Source organism: Phyllopteryx taeniolatus, chromosome 4, assembly GCF_024500385.1.
Source record: "Phyllopteryx taeniolatus isolate TA_2022b chromosome 4, UOR_Ptae_1.2, whole genome shotgun sequence".
Lineage (NCBI taxonomy): Eukaryota > Metazoa > Chordata > Actinopteri > Syngnathiformes > Syngnathidae > Phyllopteryx > Phyllopteryx taeniolatus.
In genome coordinates this window covers 24,107,367-24,125,287 of record NC_084505.1, presented here as the reverse complement: position 1 = coordinate 24,125,287, position 17,921 = coordinate 24,107,367, and the positions used below count along the sequence as shown (strand labels likewise).

Below are 17,921 nucleotides of genomic sequence, written 5' to 3'. Positions count from 1 at the left end.
GACGCAGCCCCAGAACAAAATCAAGACCAAGTTTTCTGACAGCGACAGCACATTTGCCTCCAAAACATTTCGACAGTCTTCAAATTTCACTGTAACCTGCACAGATACAACACACTCTGTGCCAGATGTGGCAAAGATAGACCGAGCTTTCTTACACTGGACAGCACTTTTTGCTTCAGAGGTCCTTGACATTCTTGAGATTTCACTGTACCTTGCACAGATTGAGAGATATCAAAAGCTGACAAAGCACCTCCTGTCTATAGGAGAGACATTTACATTTTTATGAGGGTCTGTTCAAAAACTTTTTGTAATTAAAGTCGTCGACCTAAATATTAACACGGAAAAAAAATCCAAAGCTACCTAAAATCATTGATTCTGATCACTGAAGCACTCCTATGTTGAAGGGCACATTTCCTGGACTTGAATGAGCGATGGCGTCCTTGAGCCGGTGTATGCGTGCGTGTGTGTCATACACATGGATTGGCATCTTTCCCCATTTTACTGCTGGCAAGTCTTCAGCGTGTTCAGGAGAAGCCACTGGAGAATGATAAAGTAGTCACAAGACAGGTCAGTGTGTTCATTAACACCACGGCAAGATTGCTTGATAAATACATTGGATACTCACAGCTTGCCAAGGCTAGAAACCATGTAAGTTATATTTGAAAGTCGCAGTAATACTGCAGAATTTTTTTTTCTGTACATATTTGTTAAAATTCTGAATTATGAACTGCAGTTGCGGGACATGCATTTACAACCTGGGCCTTCATTCGACTTTATCCACCTGCACTCACGATCACGTCACAATGATCGAAACCATCAATACAGTACAAAACATGCAATTAAAAAAATTTTTTTTTTTTTGAAGCATGCAACTGTGCTACGTACATTATCTGGAGCAGTTCAGCATCAATGTTTGTCTAATAACATGACAAAAAAATAACAATAAATAAAGCACATCATACTTACCATAGGTGCTTATAATTAAATGTATCAATGTCTGCAAATTGCCACAAATGTGGTTGGAAAGTCAAAGTTGACTGAAGCTGAAGTTTTGCTCCAACCAACCAACCCACAAGGAGGAATAAAACCTCATTTCTGATGAACACTAAGGCCATATTACGATTTTGTAGTTTAATGTTTGACATTTCGGTGGTACTTGGAGATCTCACGTTTTTTTTTAGGTGCAACTTGCCGTCAAAAGTTTGAGAACCCCTGCAATAATAGATGTACTGAATTTTATTTCCCCCCCCCCCAACGTTTATTATACAGTAATAGATAACTTCTTACAACACAAATGCACAGAGCCAAACATTTAACCAAAACAAGTCCTGAATAGTGATCAATAGAAATACAGAAGTCATCCAAGATGAACACAGGACAAGGAACGGAAAATAAAATAAATAAATCAATAAAATGAAAATTCTAGTTATATAGCATGTTAGGGGCACAGGTATTCATATAAATACATTTAGAGCAATTCAAAACTCAATTTGTTTCAGTGCTTTTTGTTTGTGAAAGTACTTAATTGACAGAATGTATTGTGAGACGTACAGAAATTCAACACCACGGCAAGTAAGTGATGACACAATTCCTTCCTTGCCGTTCTCGCTGTGACATCAGAGCATGGCGCATACATGTTTCTAAGCAACGATAGCGGCTCTCATCTACTTGTAACGGGGGGTGGGTTATTTATTGATATTTAAAAGTATAAAACAAACCGTCCGGGTGAAATAATTGAATTGATTTTTTTTAGTAATTATAAAATATGTCGTTTGTTGACCATAGTTCAAAACAGGGATTATTAATCTCAGCAAAATGTTTTTCAAAGTGGCACCCCACTGTATTTTATATCGTAGTGGTACTGTCCGATGACGTCTCGCGCGGGAGGGCAAAACGTGGTTTGGATTGTGTGCGGAAAGGAAGCTTTTCTGGGAGGGTAAACGTTGCGCCACAGCGACTGTCAAGTAAATACCTCACTCCTAGTTAACGTCGTTATATTCTCCACGCGGCTCAAAATCGGTCGGCAGACGCTGGTTTTTGTTCGTGGCTAAAGCATTAGCATCGAACAACCGACTGCTAGCGAGATGCTAGCGCGTTTGTTGACGTCCGGTGCTGCCTCCCACGTGATGCCGCTTGAGCGTTTGAGTCCTATTTATTTATATTTCCGTGTGAAATGGAAGCATTGTTGTGCTGTGTGAATCATCTTTGTGTGTGTGAATGAATGGGTGAAGATGGTGGCCGTCAGGGGGAGGGGCACCCACATGTCATGTGTTGGCAGTATTAGCTTCATGTTTTTCCTCATGTTTTGCGACAGAAAAATGGCCGGCGACTGGAAGCCTGGTGATCTGATTTTTGCCAAAATGAAGGGCTATCCCCACTGGCCAGCGAGAGTAAGTATGTTACTCTGACACATTTACATGGTCAACAACATGAGAACTGCATCTGAGTACCTGCCAGTGGTTGGACCAAAGTCAAATACGGTATTAATAAAAAAAATGTCTGACTCACTACACTGCTCTGTCATTGGTTAAATCGGTGTCACGTGATTTATGGGCACCATGTTGGTACCCAGCGTCTCCATTTCCAAACAAAAATAAAGTGACTATTTCTTTTTTAGATGTGAGGGTAATTGTTTTTTTTATGGTAGGTAGTAGCTAGTCGCTGTCAAAAATTGCTCACATTCGTTGCTGTTGTTTGGCGCACTTATATGCGTTCAGACTGCACTGTCACAAAAAGCAGGTTGCACACGTTCGACCGCAGACGGGCCTGCACGGACCCTCGCACACTAGGATGGATGACGATATTTTCATCACATGCACCAACGCACACCCTGCGTACACATGGATAGCATGAATAGGACCTCAGACACTACACAATACTTCTTAATTCCGACAATAGCTATAAAACACCTCTCGGTGACAGCCTTGCTCTGCAAGGACCATCCTGTACGCTCTTGATTACGTCTTTCAGAGGTCTTCACAAGGGTAAACAGTTCTCCTATAGCTTTATCCGACAGGGGTTAACGTGTATGACACAGAGGAATGTTCAAATGCTACTTAACCCCAGACGATTTTCGGCCGAGAGGCCTGAAATCAGGTCATTTGCAATTTCTTGAGCTAGCGAAGCTCTCCGTCTACCTCTCTGCTCCCGAGCCAGCGCTGTCACCATAACAACCACATGCTCTCACAAGTGGGTCTTCTAAACGGAGGCAACCAATCGGAGGAAAGAGGGTGGTCTTAACCAAATATGGACAGAGTGCATACAAAACTGGGTCAAACAGAAGTAACTGTCTGAGGAGCCTTTTCTAGACACACGGATGACAAAACCAAGGTGTTTTTTTAATCTTTTTTTATCTTTTTTTTTTTTTTTTTAAATAAAATTGACACTTTTATACTAGGTCCATGGTAGAGAGTCACTCTATGGAGGTCTAAACAGCCAAAGTATGGGACCTTTAAAACAAGGTTTTATGATGGCAACAATAATAAATTCACTTCATTTTTTTTATTCCGCTGACAGATCGATGAAGTCCCAGATGGCGCTGTAAAGCCATCCAACATCAAATTACCCATCTTCTTCTTTGGTACCCATGAAACGTGAGTGATGACACAAAAGCTTTTTTTTTTTACTCATTGTTGCAGCACTTCATACACTGAACTGTACCAAACACAAATCCTCTACTGCCTCTAATGACTTCACAACTTCATAGTAGCCTGGAAGACATGGGGTGTAGAGGGAGGTCCTTGGTTCACGGATTTTTATGATTGTGCTTGTACCTCATCACACTGAGAGGCTCTGAATATGTCACATGTAGCTAAATAAAAAGATACAAATATAGTGAATTTGGTGGGCTAGGTACTGGAGCTCGACCGATTTATCTGTGGGCCAATTATATTATTATATCACCAATAAATCGCCATCAGTCAGTATTTAACCAATGTATTATCTTTTTTTGCTGTGTGGAGATACTTTCGTGCTGCTCCCGTTTGTCTATGCTGTTGTGCACGCTGCCCAAGCGTCACAGACAGACATGCAGCACACAATCACACACTCGCATGATGCTTCCCTTACAGTTCGAAAACATCAACATTACACAGTGGAACATTTAACCGAGTAAATATAAAGTAAAGTATGTGGGGTGTCTGTGAACAACTCCTTTTATGAACTGTATGACCACAATCTTTCCTGAACATTGTCTCTCACATAACTCCCATGTCCGCCAATATTATAAAACTACTGTACAGCGTCCCACTTCATACTGCCATGCAGAATTTACCAGGGCACATACAATCACAAGTTAACGTCTTCAAAAATGATGATTCAAATGATTGATTTTAAAAAGGCTCAACTAATTCATTTAGTTAGAATTTTGTGCTGAAAGAAAGCAAATTTTTTACTTAAAATGTCAAGTCTTCTTAAGTCGTTATACATGCATGCAAACTGTTTTTTTTTTTTTCACTTTTCAGTGTTTGCTTCAGCATTTACTTTTGAAATGTTTCCAGTAGGCCGCACGGTGGACGACTGGTTAGAGCGTCAGCCTCACAGTTCTGAGGACCCGGGTTCAATCCCTGCCTGTGTGGAGTTTGCATGTTCTCCCCGTGCCTGCGTGGGTTTTCTCCGGGCACTCCGGTTTCCTCCCACATCCCCCCCAAAAAAAAAAAAAAACATGCATTAATTGGAGACTCTAAATTGCCCGTAGGCATGACTGTAAGTGCGAATGGTTGTTTGTTTCTATGTGCCCTGCGATTGGCTGGCAACCAGTTCAGGGTGTACCCTGCCTCCTGCCCGATGACAGCTGGGATAGGCTCCAGCACGCCCGCGACCTTAGTGAGGAGAAGCGGCTCAGAAAACGGATGGATGCATGGATGTTTCCAGTAAGATGATGATGATGAAGATGATTTTAGGAATTGGTAGTGTTCTGATTCTTTGTCTTGAATATTTTGGGTATTATAAGTATTTGTGTTCATGTACAGTACATATTCTGTGTATATCAATGTTCTTTTTTCACATATCTGTTATATTGTTTATCAGATAGGATCTCGGCCGATACATCAGATATCTGCTTTTTTCAGCCCCCAATATCGTTATCGGCCCTAAAAAAAACAAACACTTATTGGTCACACTCTAACAGGGCCGAGCCCTGCCGCAAGTATCGAAAATCTGCAAATAATTGACGCCCCCCCCGCCAAAAAGGGGTTTGTAATTGCGCATAGATGCCACAAGATGGCGGCTAATCACTTAAAACGGAGAGGCTCATAAAGCGCCAACACCATGCTTATAGCATGTACACAATCATTAACCCATGTTACATGTATGACTGTATTCAGTAGTTAAATTATTCAACACAAACAAACGAGCTTCACGTGAGGCTCATCGATAGTATTTGCTAGTTCACCAATCTAAATAACACGCTGGCATAAACTGATCTGACGTCACACAAACAAATATGCACACTGGCACTTTACACAAACAATATTAGTCATTAAACTCACCTTTTGACAATATGGGAGGCTCCACTGTATTCGACACCGCTGTATCAACGTTACGCTCGATCTTCCCAACAGTGCCTTTCTTGGCCCCAAAGACATCTTTCTGTACCAGCCCAACAAGGAGAAGTATGCCAAACCCAACAAGAGGAAGGGCTTCAACGAAGGACTGTGGGAGATTGAGAACAACCCCAAAGTGGAGCTGACGGCACCCAAGGTTTGCATCTCTCATAGTTGGCAAAAATGTATTAGTAAAAATTACATTCCTGTGCTTCTCACGTTATTTTCTTATCTTTCTATAGCCGATTCGTCCTGAAATGTTGTCTGAGAAGGATTCAGACGCTGGCCTAGAGAGGCAGGATGAGGCAGATGATAAGGAAAGAAATTCATCAAAAGTAAGTGTTCTTTTTGAACGAAATCTACTTGGAAAGTCAAAAAGAAAGACTTGCTTGATGTCACCGACTGCTAGTTCTTCATCATAGCTTCCTGTTTTCTTGCTTCTGTTTTATATATTGATTCAAAGCAGATATCTTCGAATTTCAAAATCATTTTTCTCCATCTGAACTAGTGAGGATAAGCGGTACAGAAAATGGATGGATGGATGAACTAAATAAGCCATCCTTGTATCAAATTACCGGCATCGTAAACCTTTATTAACTGTAACGACAGTGTTGTAAGATAAACATGAAAAGAAAACTGAAATGACAATGGCATAACGCGACTTTAAAAATAAGTTAACATAATGCAAAAGACAACAAAACATGTTAGCTTTAATAAGCAGTAACATTGTATGCCTACTGAGGCTAAAATAGAATAATTCGACTCTTGTTTACGTGCCTCTTTACATCGAGACTAGTAAGGGTGTAACGATTCGTTCGCTTTCCTGTGTTTATAGTTATCACCACACGTTTCTTCTATGCCATTACTGGTACCCTAAACCAAAAACATAAAAAAATAAAAAATAAAATAAAAAAAGGGGGGGGGGGGGCAAATAAGGGAGAAAAAACAACACTGCTATTCCCAATTGTACCACTAATTTTGAGGTTCCACAAACTGGAACACACGCCCTCTAACCTTTCAGGTTCCAGGAAGGGAGGCAGAGGCGGAGGAAGAAGGGCCTATGATCTCTGAGCAGGTTCTTCAGAAGCAGGATGTACGTACTTTGCATGCTGGGAGGTATAACAAATCAATCATCACTGTGATGATTGATTTTAATTTCCTGCATGGTTTCTTCTGTGGGCTTCGGCGTCACCGCTTCTGGTTTGCATCATGTTCAAGTTCTCCATTGCATGTTTCACTTTCGCTTTGCTTTCACATCTGCATCTGAACCTTTTAAATGGGCTTTCCCAAGATTCATTTATATTGCTGTAAAATGCGTTCTGGTTCAGATCCATTGGAAACTCTTTCTCAGTGTCATGGTCATTTTCATCAAATGTAATACCTGATGTATATTTTTGCATCTTCTAAATTTGAATTATAAACTGTGTAGTGTATTACATACAATTCCAGTCAAAAGTTAGGATTACAATTTCTCATGCCTTTTAAAGCTGTGTCCAGACTTTTTTTTTTTTAAATAAATGGTTTTGGGTCCTTCAGTAACAGGAATACATACACACACACACGAATACATCTCAATACATTTAAATATCATGGAAAACTATTTCAGTAGTTCAATTCAAAAAGTGAAATTCGTAGATTATATCGAGTCACTACACACAGTGAAATAGTGTATCATTTTATTTTGAATAATTTTGATGAATATAGTTTCCAGCCAATGAAAACTCAAATTTCCCCATCTCGAGAAATGAGAATATTACGTAAGAAAACATCACAATCATTTTTAATATGAAAATTTGATAGGAATTGGAATTGAATTTGGATTGTATTTCCTAATGTGTTTCATAAATATATATGCTATGAGTTTCGCTTTTTGAATTGAACTGAAATATTTGAATATATTTATACACAGATATACCTTAAATATAAGATACTGTTAAGCATCCTTGGGTCCCTTGAAGAGCGCAAGTGCATTGCTTAAGATTGAAAAGAGTGCCAGTCCTGACCTCGCCACATGATGGCGCTATAGTGCAAGAGCAAAAAAGGAATTAAGTTGGCTGTGTTTGCTGTATTTCACTACATTAGCAGAATAAATGCATTTACATTTTTTCTTTTATGTGTAAACTGACGCCGGCACTTTACAGGATTTAGCCCAGGTGGAGGCTCCTAAACCGAAGAGAGGACGAAAAAGAAAGGTCATTGTTTATTTATTTTTTTATTTCAATTAATGACGTCGCTAGGTGTTTCAATTATATATCTATTTATGAAATCTTGTTCGAAAGAGATTTAATTTTGATATTGTTGTTTTTATTCAGAATGAGGGTGAGCGGGAGGCTGAGGCAGCGGAAGCTCCCCCGGCGAGTCCAGTCAGTCCTGCTGGTAAATTGAAATGTCCTTGGTCATCCCATAATATTCCGTGTAATGTCGTAATAACTAATGATGTATGTGTTTGTCAGGTGGGGATGCACCCAAACGACGAGGCAGGAAGCCCAAAAGTGAAAAATTGCTTAAGCTGCAGCAACACGACCGGTCAGGTTCAGGGATTGAAATGTAAACGCACACACACATCCGTCGCAAAACATTAGGTTAAAAAAAAAAAAAAAAAAGATAATTGACACTATGGTCTTCCTGGCCCTTCAGAGACATGGCCGAGTCGGACAAAAAGAGGAAGAGGGCGGCGGAGGACAAGTCCAAGACCCTTGAGGAGGACAAGCGAAGGAAGGAGGACGTCAAGGCAAAGGACGGCGAGGGGAAAGAGCCCGAGACCAAGAAGAAGAAACAGTCCAAAGACGGCAGCTGCTCGGGTGCCTCGGATGATGACGAGGCAAGTGTGTTCACCAGCCAATCACAGGTAACATATACAGTGGGTATAATAAGTGTACACACCCCTGCTCAAATGCCAGGTTTTTGTGATATAAAAAAATGAGACCAAGATACATAATTTCAAAACTTTTTCCACCGTTAATGTGACATTTTTCAGGAGGGGATGTAAAAATAACTGAGATAATGTGGTTGCACACCCTCTCATAATTAGAATGTAACTGTTTTTAGAATTAACCAATCATAGAGCTTAAATGCGAGGTTTGGCTCAAACACACCACTGCTCATCACCAGAAGTACACCATACCTACAGTGAAGCATATTGGCGGCCGCATTATGCTTTGGGGCTCTTTTTCTTCAATTGGAACTGTGGCAACATGACAAAAACCTTGCACTTGAACAGTGGTGTGTCGACTTTTTATATACACTGTAGATAACCATTCACAGTCACACCACAATTTAGAGTCTTCAGTAAGGCTAATCATGCATTTTTCTCAAATGTGTATGAAAGTACCTGGAGAAAAGCCACTCAAGGATGGTTAGAACATACCAGGAGGCCCAAGTGGAAATTCAAACCCCGAATCTCAGATCTATATATATATCCATCCTTCCATTTTCTGAGCCGCTTCTCCTCACGCGGGTCGCGGGCGTGCTGGAGCTTATCCCAGCTATCATCGGGCAGGACGCGGGGTACACCTTGAACTGGTTGCCAGCCAATCGCAGGGCACATACAAACAAACAACCATTCGCACTCACAGTCATGCCTGCGGGCAATTTAGAGTCTCCAATTAATGCATGTTTTTGGGATGTGGGAGGAAACCGGAGTGCCCGGAGAAAACCCACGCAGGCACGGGGAGAACATGCAAACTCCACACAGGCGGGACCGGGGATTGAACCCGGTTCCTCAGAACTGTGAGGCTGACGCTCTAACTATATATATATATATTTTTTTTTTAATATTTTTTTTCCTCAACCTATCTTAGAAAAACAAAAGCAGGAAAAAACATCAGAACGCTGACATGGACAAGGACGCACGCCGGGGGAAAGAGGAGTAAGTAGACGTGTTGTTACTAAAGTATTACAATGCATGAGCGCTGGGAGACTAGTACAGCAGGAGGGAAAAAGTATGTGAACTCTTAGGAATTTCTAAAACTTCGGCATTAATTGGTCATAAAATGTGGGCTCATCAACTAAATCACAAGAATGAACAAACAGTCTACTTAAACTAATACCACACAAACAATTCTGTTTTATTGAAAATAATGTAAAGATTCGCAGGGCAGGGAGGGAAAAAGTAAGTGAACCTCTGATCATTCTCCAAGAGATGATCAGAGTCAGGTGTGAGCCAACCCGGAGTCCAATCAATGAGACAAGATTGGAGGTTTGGCTGCAAGCTGCTCTGGCCACTCAAACATACACGACTTTATAAATATCTCTTGTCGAGAAGCATTGCCTGATGTGTACCATGCCTTGCTCAAAGGAGTTCTCAAAAGACTTATTTTGTGTCATTTGTAGTGTCAAACATCTTTTTTGTTGTTGTTGGTACCATCTGCAAACAGAGCAAACAAAGATGATTCCAAGAAAACCGAAGAGCGGTCAGGGGCCAAGAAAAAGGGTAAGTTCACCACCAGGGCTAACCTCTCAGTACTGTGTGATTCCTTGTAAGTGTTTCCATATTTGTCAAGAATCAATGGATCAAACCATAAACCTCACTAATCTCACGAAACCTGTTACATGAGACCATGTGGCACAATGAACCAAAAGCGATTAAACCACTGAACATCCTTTTTTCCCCCATTAAACGCTTTCTTCTTTTTGGAAAGTAGTGAACGCCACCATTGAATTGGGCCTGTTTGTTCACAGAAATCTCCACAGATGTGAAGCTCCAGCGTCTGCACAGTGAAATCAAGATTTCGCTGAAGATAGACCATCCTGTGAGTTCCTGTTTCCTTTTTTGGGAAATAAAAGTCTGTGCGTCACTTCGGGGTCATACGCAGAACAATGTGTTGATTGTTCATCTCGCCGTAAATAGAACCAGAGTTTGTCCTTCTAATGTTCTACCATGTGCTCGATGAATAGCTCGATCCTCTTGTGAGTTGATAAGACTGTGATTGTACCTTAAATACTGTGTTAATTTACCGCCACGCTTGATTACTGCAGTGACGTCGACAAGACGTGTCCAAAGGTGTTTTTATTCATTTTGAGAAGATGACACGATGAATTATGACACTGCGCTACAGGGCATTCTGAGACGTATTATGTTTTTTTTCTTAATTACAATTTAAAACAGTTCCCAGTTGATCAATTGCATGCCTGTGACATGCTTTTGTCAAAATACCCAAAGGAGTTGTTTTTGTTTGTTTGTTTTTTTAACCAAATAAGTAATGCTACTTTGCAAAGAGAAATATTCAAAAAGGTGACTTCACAAGTAGTGAATCATAAAAAGGCAGGGGAACACTTAATACGGCGAAAAAGTCTGAACACTTGGGTTTCCTTAATAATGAATCACTGTTAAATGAACAGAACTCAACGACACATTGTGTAAAGTTGCCCAGTGTCGTTGAGAGAAAGGAACAAGAATGACGTCTCCGCTGAATAGTATGAGTGTACCAGGATGCTGAAATTGCAAACCCGCCATCACATCACGTATGACGTCACTCGCAATGGCTGCTGGGTCTTAAATTTGAATGTAAACAAACAACTGCAGTTTTCTAACAGTTTCTCTGTTGCCGAGTGAAACACAAACAGAAGGAATGGTTTAAATTCCCTGCCCCAGGTAGTCATCTCTCTCGCGTCACTTTACTTTATCGCCGGCTCTCGTGTCTCTCCATATCTCCTCCGGGACGCATTAGTCACAGTTGTAGCATTGCAGACAAACGATTTTCTCTGCTAAAAAAACAAACTATCACGTCTAGAATGCTGTAATAGTGCGAACGGTTTAGCACGACACAAAAAGAGTCGTGGTGGAAAGTAAGGCTGTCACTGTTGAATGTTTTTAGAATCAGTTACTCCACAGGTTAATCAAATAATCGGCTAAAAATGTAGTTTGCATTAACGTTGATTGCAAAATCATTTTTTTACGATTACTGTGTGTTAACCGATTATTGTGGTTTATTTGCTATTGTTTGTCGATTAAACAAAACCAAATAAACAACAATTAAGCAATATCACACGAGAGAGCGTGATGTACTCACCAACCATTTTGAAACTGAGAGCTTCTTCTTGCGTCCTATTTAATGCAAAGGGCTACTAGTTTGATATACACTTTCTGTGGCTGCTTCAGGCTCAACTACATGTCAATTACAGGTTATACGGCTGCAAATAACCATTAATTTCGTAAAAGATTCAATAGACTATTTTTCCACACAAAACAAAGCACCAATATTCTCCGCTAAAGAATGTCATGGCCAAAACACTAGAAACTGCCCAAAACGGGTTAGTGCGACGCAAAATGAGCACTACATGATAAAAAAAATGGTGGGGAACTATAAATTAAGGAGAACATTTCCGGAGCTGTTGTAAAAAGCTGCCGATTCACAGGTGCCTCTTGGAAGTTCACTACATCGTGGGCATAACAATAGATTCATTCATCGTTAAGAATTCTGTTGATTGCGTGGAATCGATTGCTTATCAGTCGCTCCTTGTAGCAAGTGAATACAATGGAGGACAATAGTTGATATGCTGACAATTCAACTATTTTGCTGTCTAAAGAAACACAACATGACATCAGTTAACTCCTATATGCATGCAGACCTCTGCTACAGAAACTCCTCCATGATCTTTATTAATACAACATTGACATGGAAACAGGAGTTTAAAACATTCTGCGAGAGATTCTCCCGTCACACTACGGTTGAAAAAGTGTAACTGCGTGTGTTTGTTCGTGTAAAGGACGTGAAAAAGTGCCTGGACGCCCTGGATGAGATCAGTACCCTTCAAGTGACCACTCAGCACCTGCAGAAGCAAAGCGAACTCATCGCCACACTGAAGAAGGCAAGACGCGCTCCTGCCAAAAAACATTGCAGTCCCGACCTTCCGCATCACGTTTGTTAATTGTGTTCCAGATCCGCAGGTTCAAAGCCAGCCAGGATGTGATGGACAAAGCCACCATGCTGTACAACAAGTTCAAAAGCATGTTCCTGGTGGGCGAGGGCGAGTGCATGCTCAGCAAGGTGCTCAACAGGTCCTTAGCCGAGCAGCGGCAGCACGAGGAGGCCAAGAAGGGAACGCTGAGGAAAGCGGAGCAAGCGCAGGAAAACAACGCAGGCACAGGTTGGTGTCATTCTTTTGAAAGTACAGTGGTTGACCTCCATTTTGTTTGGCTATCATAGGAAAAAAAAGAGTACAGGCGGTCATTACATTCTTTCAGCGGTGACGTCACCCGAATTTGTACGCAACTCGGAATGCGCCGTAATCTATCCCTCGTCTACACTAACGCAGTAGTGAAATCTTAATGACAGTAAATATTTGTAAGAAAAATGTTTCTAGGCCAAAAATCTATAACTGTGCGATGAAATACAGTACATATGGCGCAGTGTTAATTTTGTTGGCTGGCAAAAATATTTTCATCATAGTTATTTAGTTAGTTAGTTAAATGTTTTTGTTTCCCCGACAAGCGTGACAATGATTACCGGAATTTCTCGTGTATAATGCGCATCCCCCCCCCTCCCCCCCACACACACACACAAAAAATGTCAAGTCAATAGTGCGCATTATACATGGGTGTAGGGGAAAATTGAAAAAAGCCTGAAGTCACTGTTGGTGTAGTGGTACACTCGCCTGAGTTTGGTGCGGGCAGCGTGGGATCAGTTTCCACTTAGTGACGGTGTGAATGTGAGTGCGAATGGTTGTCGGTGTCTATATGTGCCCTGCGACTGACTGGCGACTAGTTCAGGGTGTAGTCCGCCTTTCGCCCGAAGTCAGCTGGGATAGGCTCCAGCGTCCCGCGACCCTAACCAGGATAAGCGGTGTTGAAAATGGATTGATGGATGGAACAAAACCTTCACATTTTATAAATGTATGCCGCCATCTAGAGGTTATGAAAAAGCTGTACACTTTCATTGCAATATGCCACCGCCACCTAAAGGTTATGAGAAAGGTGTACACTTTAATTCTAATATGCCCCCGCCATTTAGAGGTTATGAAAAAGGTGTACCCTACACTTTCATTCCAATATGACAGGGGTACGTAGGACTGCATATATGTACAGTTGTGCTCATACATTTACATACCCTGGCAGAATTTGTTTAATATTGTTTTGTTTTGTTTTTTAAATATGACTAATGACTGAACAACAACCATCATTATTTTTATTATTTTTGGGGGGGTTATGTTTTGTTTAATGATAATGCTTTTCTGAATTACTTGACAGTTTTAATTTGAATCCAATTAAAATAAAATTAAATGGGTTTCACCTGGTCCTTCATGTTTTCTTTAAAGAATTGTACCCGTCTTACAAATTCTGGCTGGGAAATCAAACGCAACTGTGTGTTTTCTCATTTACTAAATAAAAGTAGGACTGTGAATTTCAAAATAAGAGCAAGTAAATAGAAAGTATTTCATGTTCAAATAAAGTGCTTAACTTCAGAATAATTCTTTGAAAAAAAAACTAACAAAATACAGATACTACTTCATGTTTTGATCATATGGGTAGAAGCAAAATCATGCATTATAAAAATGGATTATACATGGGTAGAAGGGTTTTCATGAATTTTGAGGTCAATTTTGGGGGTGCGTATTATACATGGGTGCGCATTATACACAAGAAATTACAGTACATAAATTTACATAGTTACATACATACATAATTTTCGGACACTAAGTCAATGACGAAGTGTATTGACATTTTTGTTGTTTTCGCTGATTTAGTGGTTCCAAACATATTACACCAAGTACCACCTTGAAAAACACTTGGCTCTCCAAGTAAATAGTAAATTGAATTCAGTGATTCCTTCATGTACCACTAAAGGGAGCTCGCGTATCACTTGTGGTACTTGTATCACACTTTGAGAACTGCTGATCTCGGTGAACGTAATAACCGTTCAGAAATTGAAAGGAAAACCTTTTATTTTAGTCGACTAAATCTAATGGGGTTTTCATCGACTGTAATCTTATGGTATTTTTGTTGACTAAAACTGAAACAATTTAGATGACAAAATCATGACTAAAACAAAATTATTACAAAACTTGTTAGAAAATTTGCTGTCAAAACACTGGTACGGCGGTAACTGAGCTTGCCTTCTCGTGCATATTCTTGCACTGCTGCGGGAACGTTGTGAGCCAAGAATCCCCTGTAAATCTGTTCTAGGTTCAACTGGCAATGTTTTAAGTAACATTTTAACATTCTTAACTGTCTCACGAATGGAAACATAACTGCTGATCACTTAGAAACAAAAAAACTTTGAAGAGTTCTTCTATGCTCACCCGTAGTATTATCCTTTCATCCATCCATCCATTTTCCATAGGGTGTCTCATCATTAGGGTCGCAGGTTCCCTGTAACCTGAATGAGGAGAGCAGACTTTGGGAGTGAGGCCGGGTACACCCTGGGGTGGTCCCCAATCAATAGCAGGTCTAAGAGAAAACCCACGCAAGTATAGGGAGAACATGCAAATTCCACAGCTCAGATTCAATCCCAGTGACCGGGCAGACGTGCTAAACGCTTCTCCGCCCTCCTTTATGCTTTCAGCTGTACGCTATTCACGTTGGTAAAATGTGTCCACATAATTGATATTTAATTAAGTGTGTTGCTAATGTTCAAATGAGTCACAGCACAGATGGTGGTTAGCTAGATCGCCTCACAGTCGAGAGGTTCTGGGTTCCAATCTCAGCTCACGGCCCTCATGTGTGCGGCGTTTGCATGTTCTCCCCCTGCTTGCCTGTTTTGCTGCGTGTACTCCGGCTTCCTCCCACATTCTAAAACTAAAGTATGTTTGGGTCATTGATCACAATATCTTAACTTTCCTTTTTGTCATCACTGGCATCCTCCTCAGGTGGCATCGTAAAACCAAAAAAAAGAACCACTTGTAGAGTTCGGAGTTTCCGTTGTACCATACAGACATTTTGTGTACATTAATCCCAAAAACATGCATGGTAGGTTAATTGACAACTCTAAATTGCCCGTCGGTGTGAATGTGAGTGCAAATGGTTGTTTGTTTGTATGTGCCCTGTGATTGGCTGGCAACCAGTTCAGGGTGTACCCCGCGTCCTGCCCGATGATAGCTGGGATAGGCTCCAGCACGCCCGCGACCCGAATGAGGAGAAGCGGCTCAGAAAATGGATGGATGGATGGACATTCTACATCCTTGGGGGGAGAAATAATATAACCATCATTAAATAAAATACTTGACAAGGTTGTAAACTAACAATGGTCAGAATTAAATAACCTCCATGGAGGAATTGGTGATCAATGTGCAAAGATTCATTCATAGATTCATATGATTAGCTATGAAAGCGGTGAGGGTGGAAAGAATCCATACAAGGCCAACAATGTGCACTTTTGTGTTTATCATCGGGCGTGAGCGCTCCTCTTAATTGTAGCCAGTTACTTAACGCGGGGACGCAGCACACCACCATGTTGGTAAAAAAAAATCAAATGCCTGGCCGAGTCACTTGAGATTCTGACTGACTTCAGTTTGGCCGCCGGCAAAATCCATTGAGAACCGACAAGTCACGCAGCATCCTGAGAACCGCGTTCCCGGTCTGCATCCTACGTCCTTTTTCAGCAGGTCACAGGATCACTTGAGAGCGAGGTTGCGGGGGGTGGGGGACACGCCACATTCTGAGCTTGAGCGGCTGGTCGGACCCGATGAATACTTTGCTTGCGTGAAAAGGTTCCTTTCTCAGGCGAGGGTGCGGCCAATTTACGTGAAATTGTAATTATCCCCCCAAGGTCTGGGGCTAAGACATGTGTCATCACATGCTCACAAATTCTCGTCTTTGCTGTGGGTTGTTTTGGATGTCTGAGCTTCTGTGTGCTTTAACCATGTAGACAAGGCAGGCGAAGGAGATCAGAGCACTGAGGAGAACAAGCAGGAGCCACGTGAAGATGCCTCGCCGGGGGAGAACCTCAGGTAGCCTCTTACTTAAATAAATAAATAAATTTACCGGTAAGTACCTGGTATACAGTGCGTTAAATATTGATTCAATCTCCTGCTGAATTTCTTAGTTTGCTCACTTCCAAAGAAATGAACACTTTCCAATTTTTATGGTTGTTTATTGTAATAGGAGTCAAAAATGCATAAAAAACACAATAGAAAAGTTGGGAAATGTGCATACAGTGTAGCCTTGAGACACGAGTTTAATTCGTTCTGTGACCGCAACTCTACATCACTCTAATCACTCATCACATCATCTTTCCCCATTGAAATGAATAGAAATGCTATTTTCCGTTCTAGCTTCCCCCACAAAAAAAAAATTCATACTACAAATGGCACTCTATAATATTGTACTTTGTAAAACAACCATAATAATAATAATAAATAGAATGTAAGGAATTAAACAGTTTGTGCATCATGATTTAATGCTGCAATGCAATTCAGTGTGCCGTTCCTTCTGGTGTGCCCGCCTTGGCCACTGGGAGGCAGTATATCACTTGTGGCATGCTGACACACATGTAGAAGAAGAATGGACTACTTCTACTATATTACTGTAATTTACTCTATAAGATGCTGCAACATTAGTCATTTTTCATAAAGGATAGAGAATATATGCCAGTGAGTATTGTTGTGATCTGTCTACATGTGTTGCTCCCCTTTTGTGTTCAAATATCCGTGGCTTCTAAAACTGCGAATATCCACGCTAACCATTACCATGCCGATGGCGTTTTACATTGCTCTTTAGCATTAAGCTGGCGGGTCGTTCTTAAGGTTATTTCCAACTGCTCTAATTTGGTTGATCGGCTCTTCCGCAGTGCTCCCGTGTCCCAGGAGCTCTCCGCCTGACTTAACCCGACTGGTCCCTCAAGGTCTTCACACTGGGAAGTCCTGTCCAGTTGCTTGTGACTGAGCACCTTAACAGGTTTCCACGTTAATGAGCTCTGTAGTCAAAGTTGCTGCTTCAAGTTACCAGTTCTTCAGTAGTCGTAGTAGTTGAAGACGACGCAGTTTGTCAGCTTTTACAGTTACTTAGGTAAGAGAAGAAAATGTTTAATTCCAAACATTGTTCGTCTTTTTAAAATGCAGTCTTCTTTTAAGTGTGTGTAAATAAGAGTTATTTTTGTCCCTTTTGGTTTGCTCTGTTTCAGCGTCAAATAATAAAGTAGTGCACCGTTCTATCCAGTCATCTATGACTGATTTCACTGGGTTTTTTTTTTGTACTGTAGGAAAAAAAGTAACTATTTATTAACCATTTTACACAGAGATCCTGCAACATTGCCACATCTGTGTCTTGACTCAAGAGCTGGCCTTTATCCACCTAGGATTTGATTCAGATTTCAAAATTTGGATTCAAATAAAAATGAGTGGCATTATGCATGGTTTGCAACTCCAAAAGAGATAACTGCAGACATCCAACTTATGTCATACTGAAACCCAGAAAGACTGGTAAGCTCCGTTAACTTCACA

General features: G+C 40.9%; 1 protein-coding gene across 3 annotated transcripts; it reads left to right on the top strand.

Moving 5' to 3' along the window:
* The first annotated feature begins 1,851 nt into the window (after positions 1-1,851).
* Positions 1,852-17,640, top strand: psip1a (PC4 and SFRS1 interacting protein 1a). Of its 3 annotated transcripts, none has more exons than XM_061770805.1 (17): positions 1,852-1,964; positions 2,315-2,390; positions 3,517-3,593; positions 5,562-5,700; positions 5,786-5,878; positions 6,565-6,636; positions 7,685-7,735; positions 7,856-7,919; positions 7,997-8,090; positions 8,181-8,364; positions 9,344-9,411; positions 9,920-9,975; positions 10,224-10,294; positions 12,252-12,353; positions 12,425-12,632; positions 16,349-16,430; positions 17,270-17,640. In XM_061770805.1, the coding sequence occupies exons 2-17, from the start codon at positions 2,319-2,321 to the stop codon at positions 17,298-17,300; spliced, it is 1,464 nt and encodes a 487-aa protein (XP_061626789.1). In that variant the 5' UTR covers positions 1,852-1,964; positions 2,315-2,318; the 3' UTR covers positions 17,301-17,640. The 3 variants fall into 3 exon arrangements, with proteins under 3 accessions (XP_061626789.1, XP_061626787.1, XP_061626788.1); XM_061770803.1 differs by having other exon boundaries at positions 8,181-8,391; XM_061770804.1 differs by lacking the exon at positions 1,852-1,964 and adding an exon at positions 1,977-2,139 and having other exon boundaries at positions 8,181-8,391.
* The last annotated feature ends 281 nt before the right edge of the window (positions 17,641-17,921 follow it).

Bases quoted from the DNA above. Each gene is read 5' to 3' on its own strand.
- psip1a (XM_061770803.1), top strand. From the start codon at position 2,319: ATGGCCGGCGACTGGAAGCCTGGTGATCTGATTTTTGCCAAAATGAAG. The intron at 6,637-7,684 runs GTACGTACTTTG...GGCACTTTACAG, and splicing joins AGGTTCTTCAGAAGCAGGAT to GATTTAGCCCAGGTGGAGGC. The intron at 16,431-17,269 runs GTAGCCTCTTAC...GCTCTTCCGCAG, and splicing joins TCGCCGGGGGAGAACCTCAG to TGCTCCCGTGTCCCAGGAGC.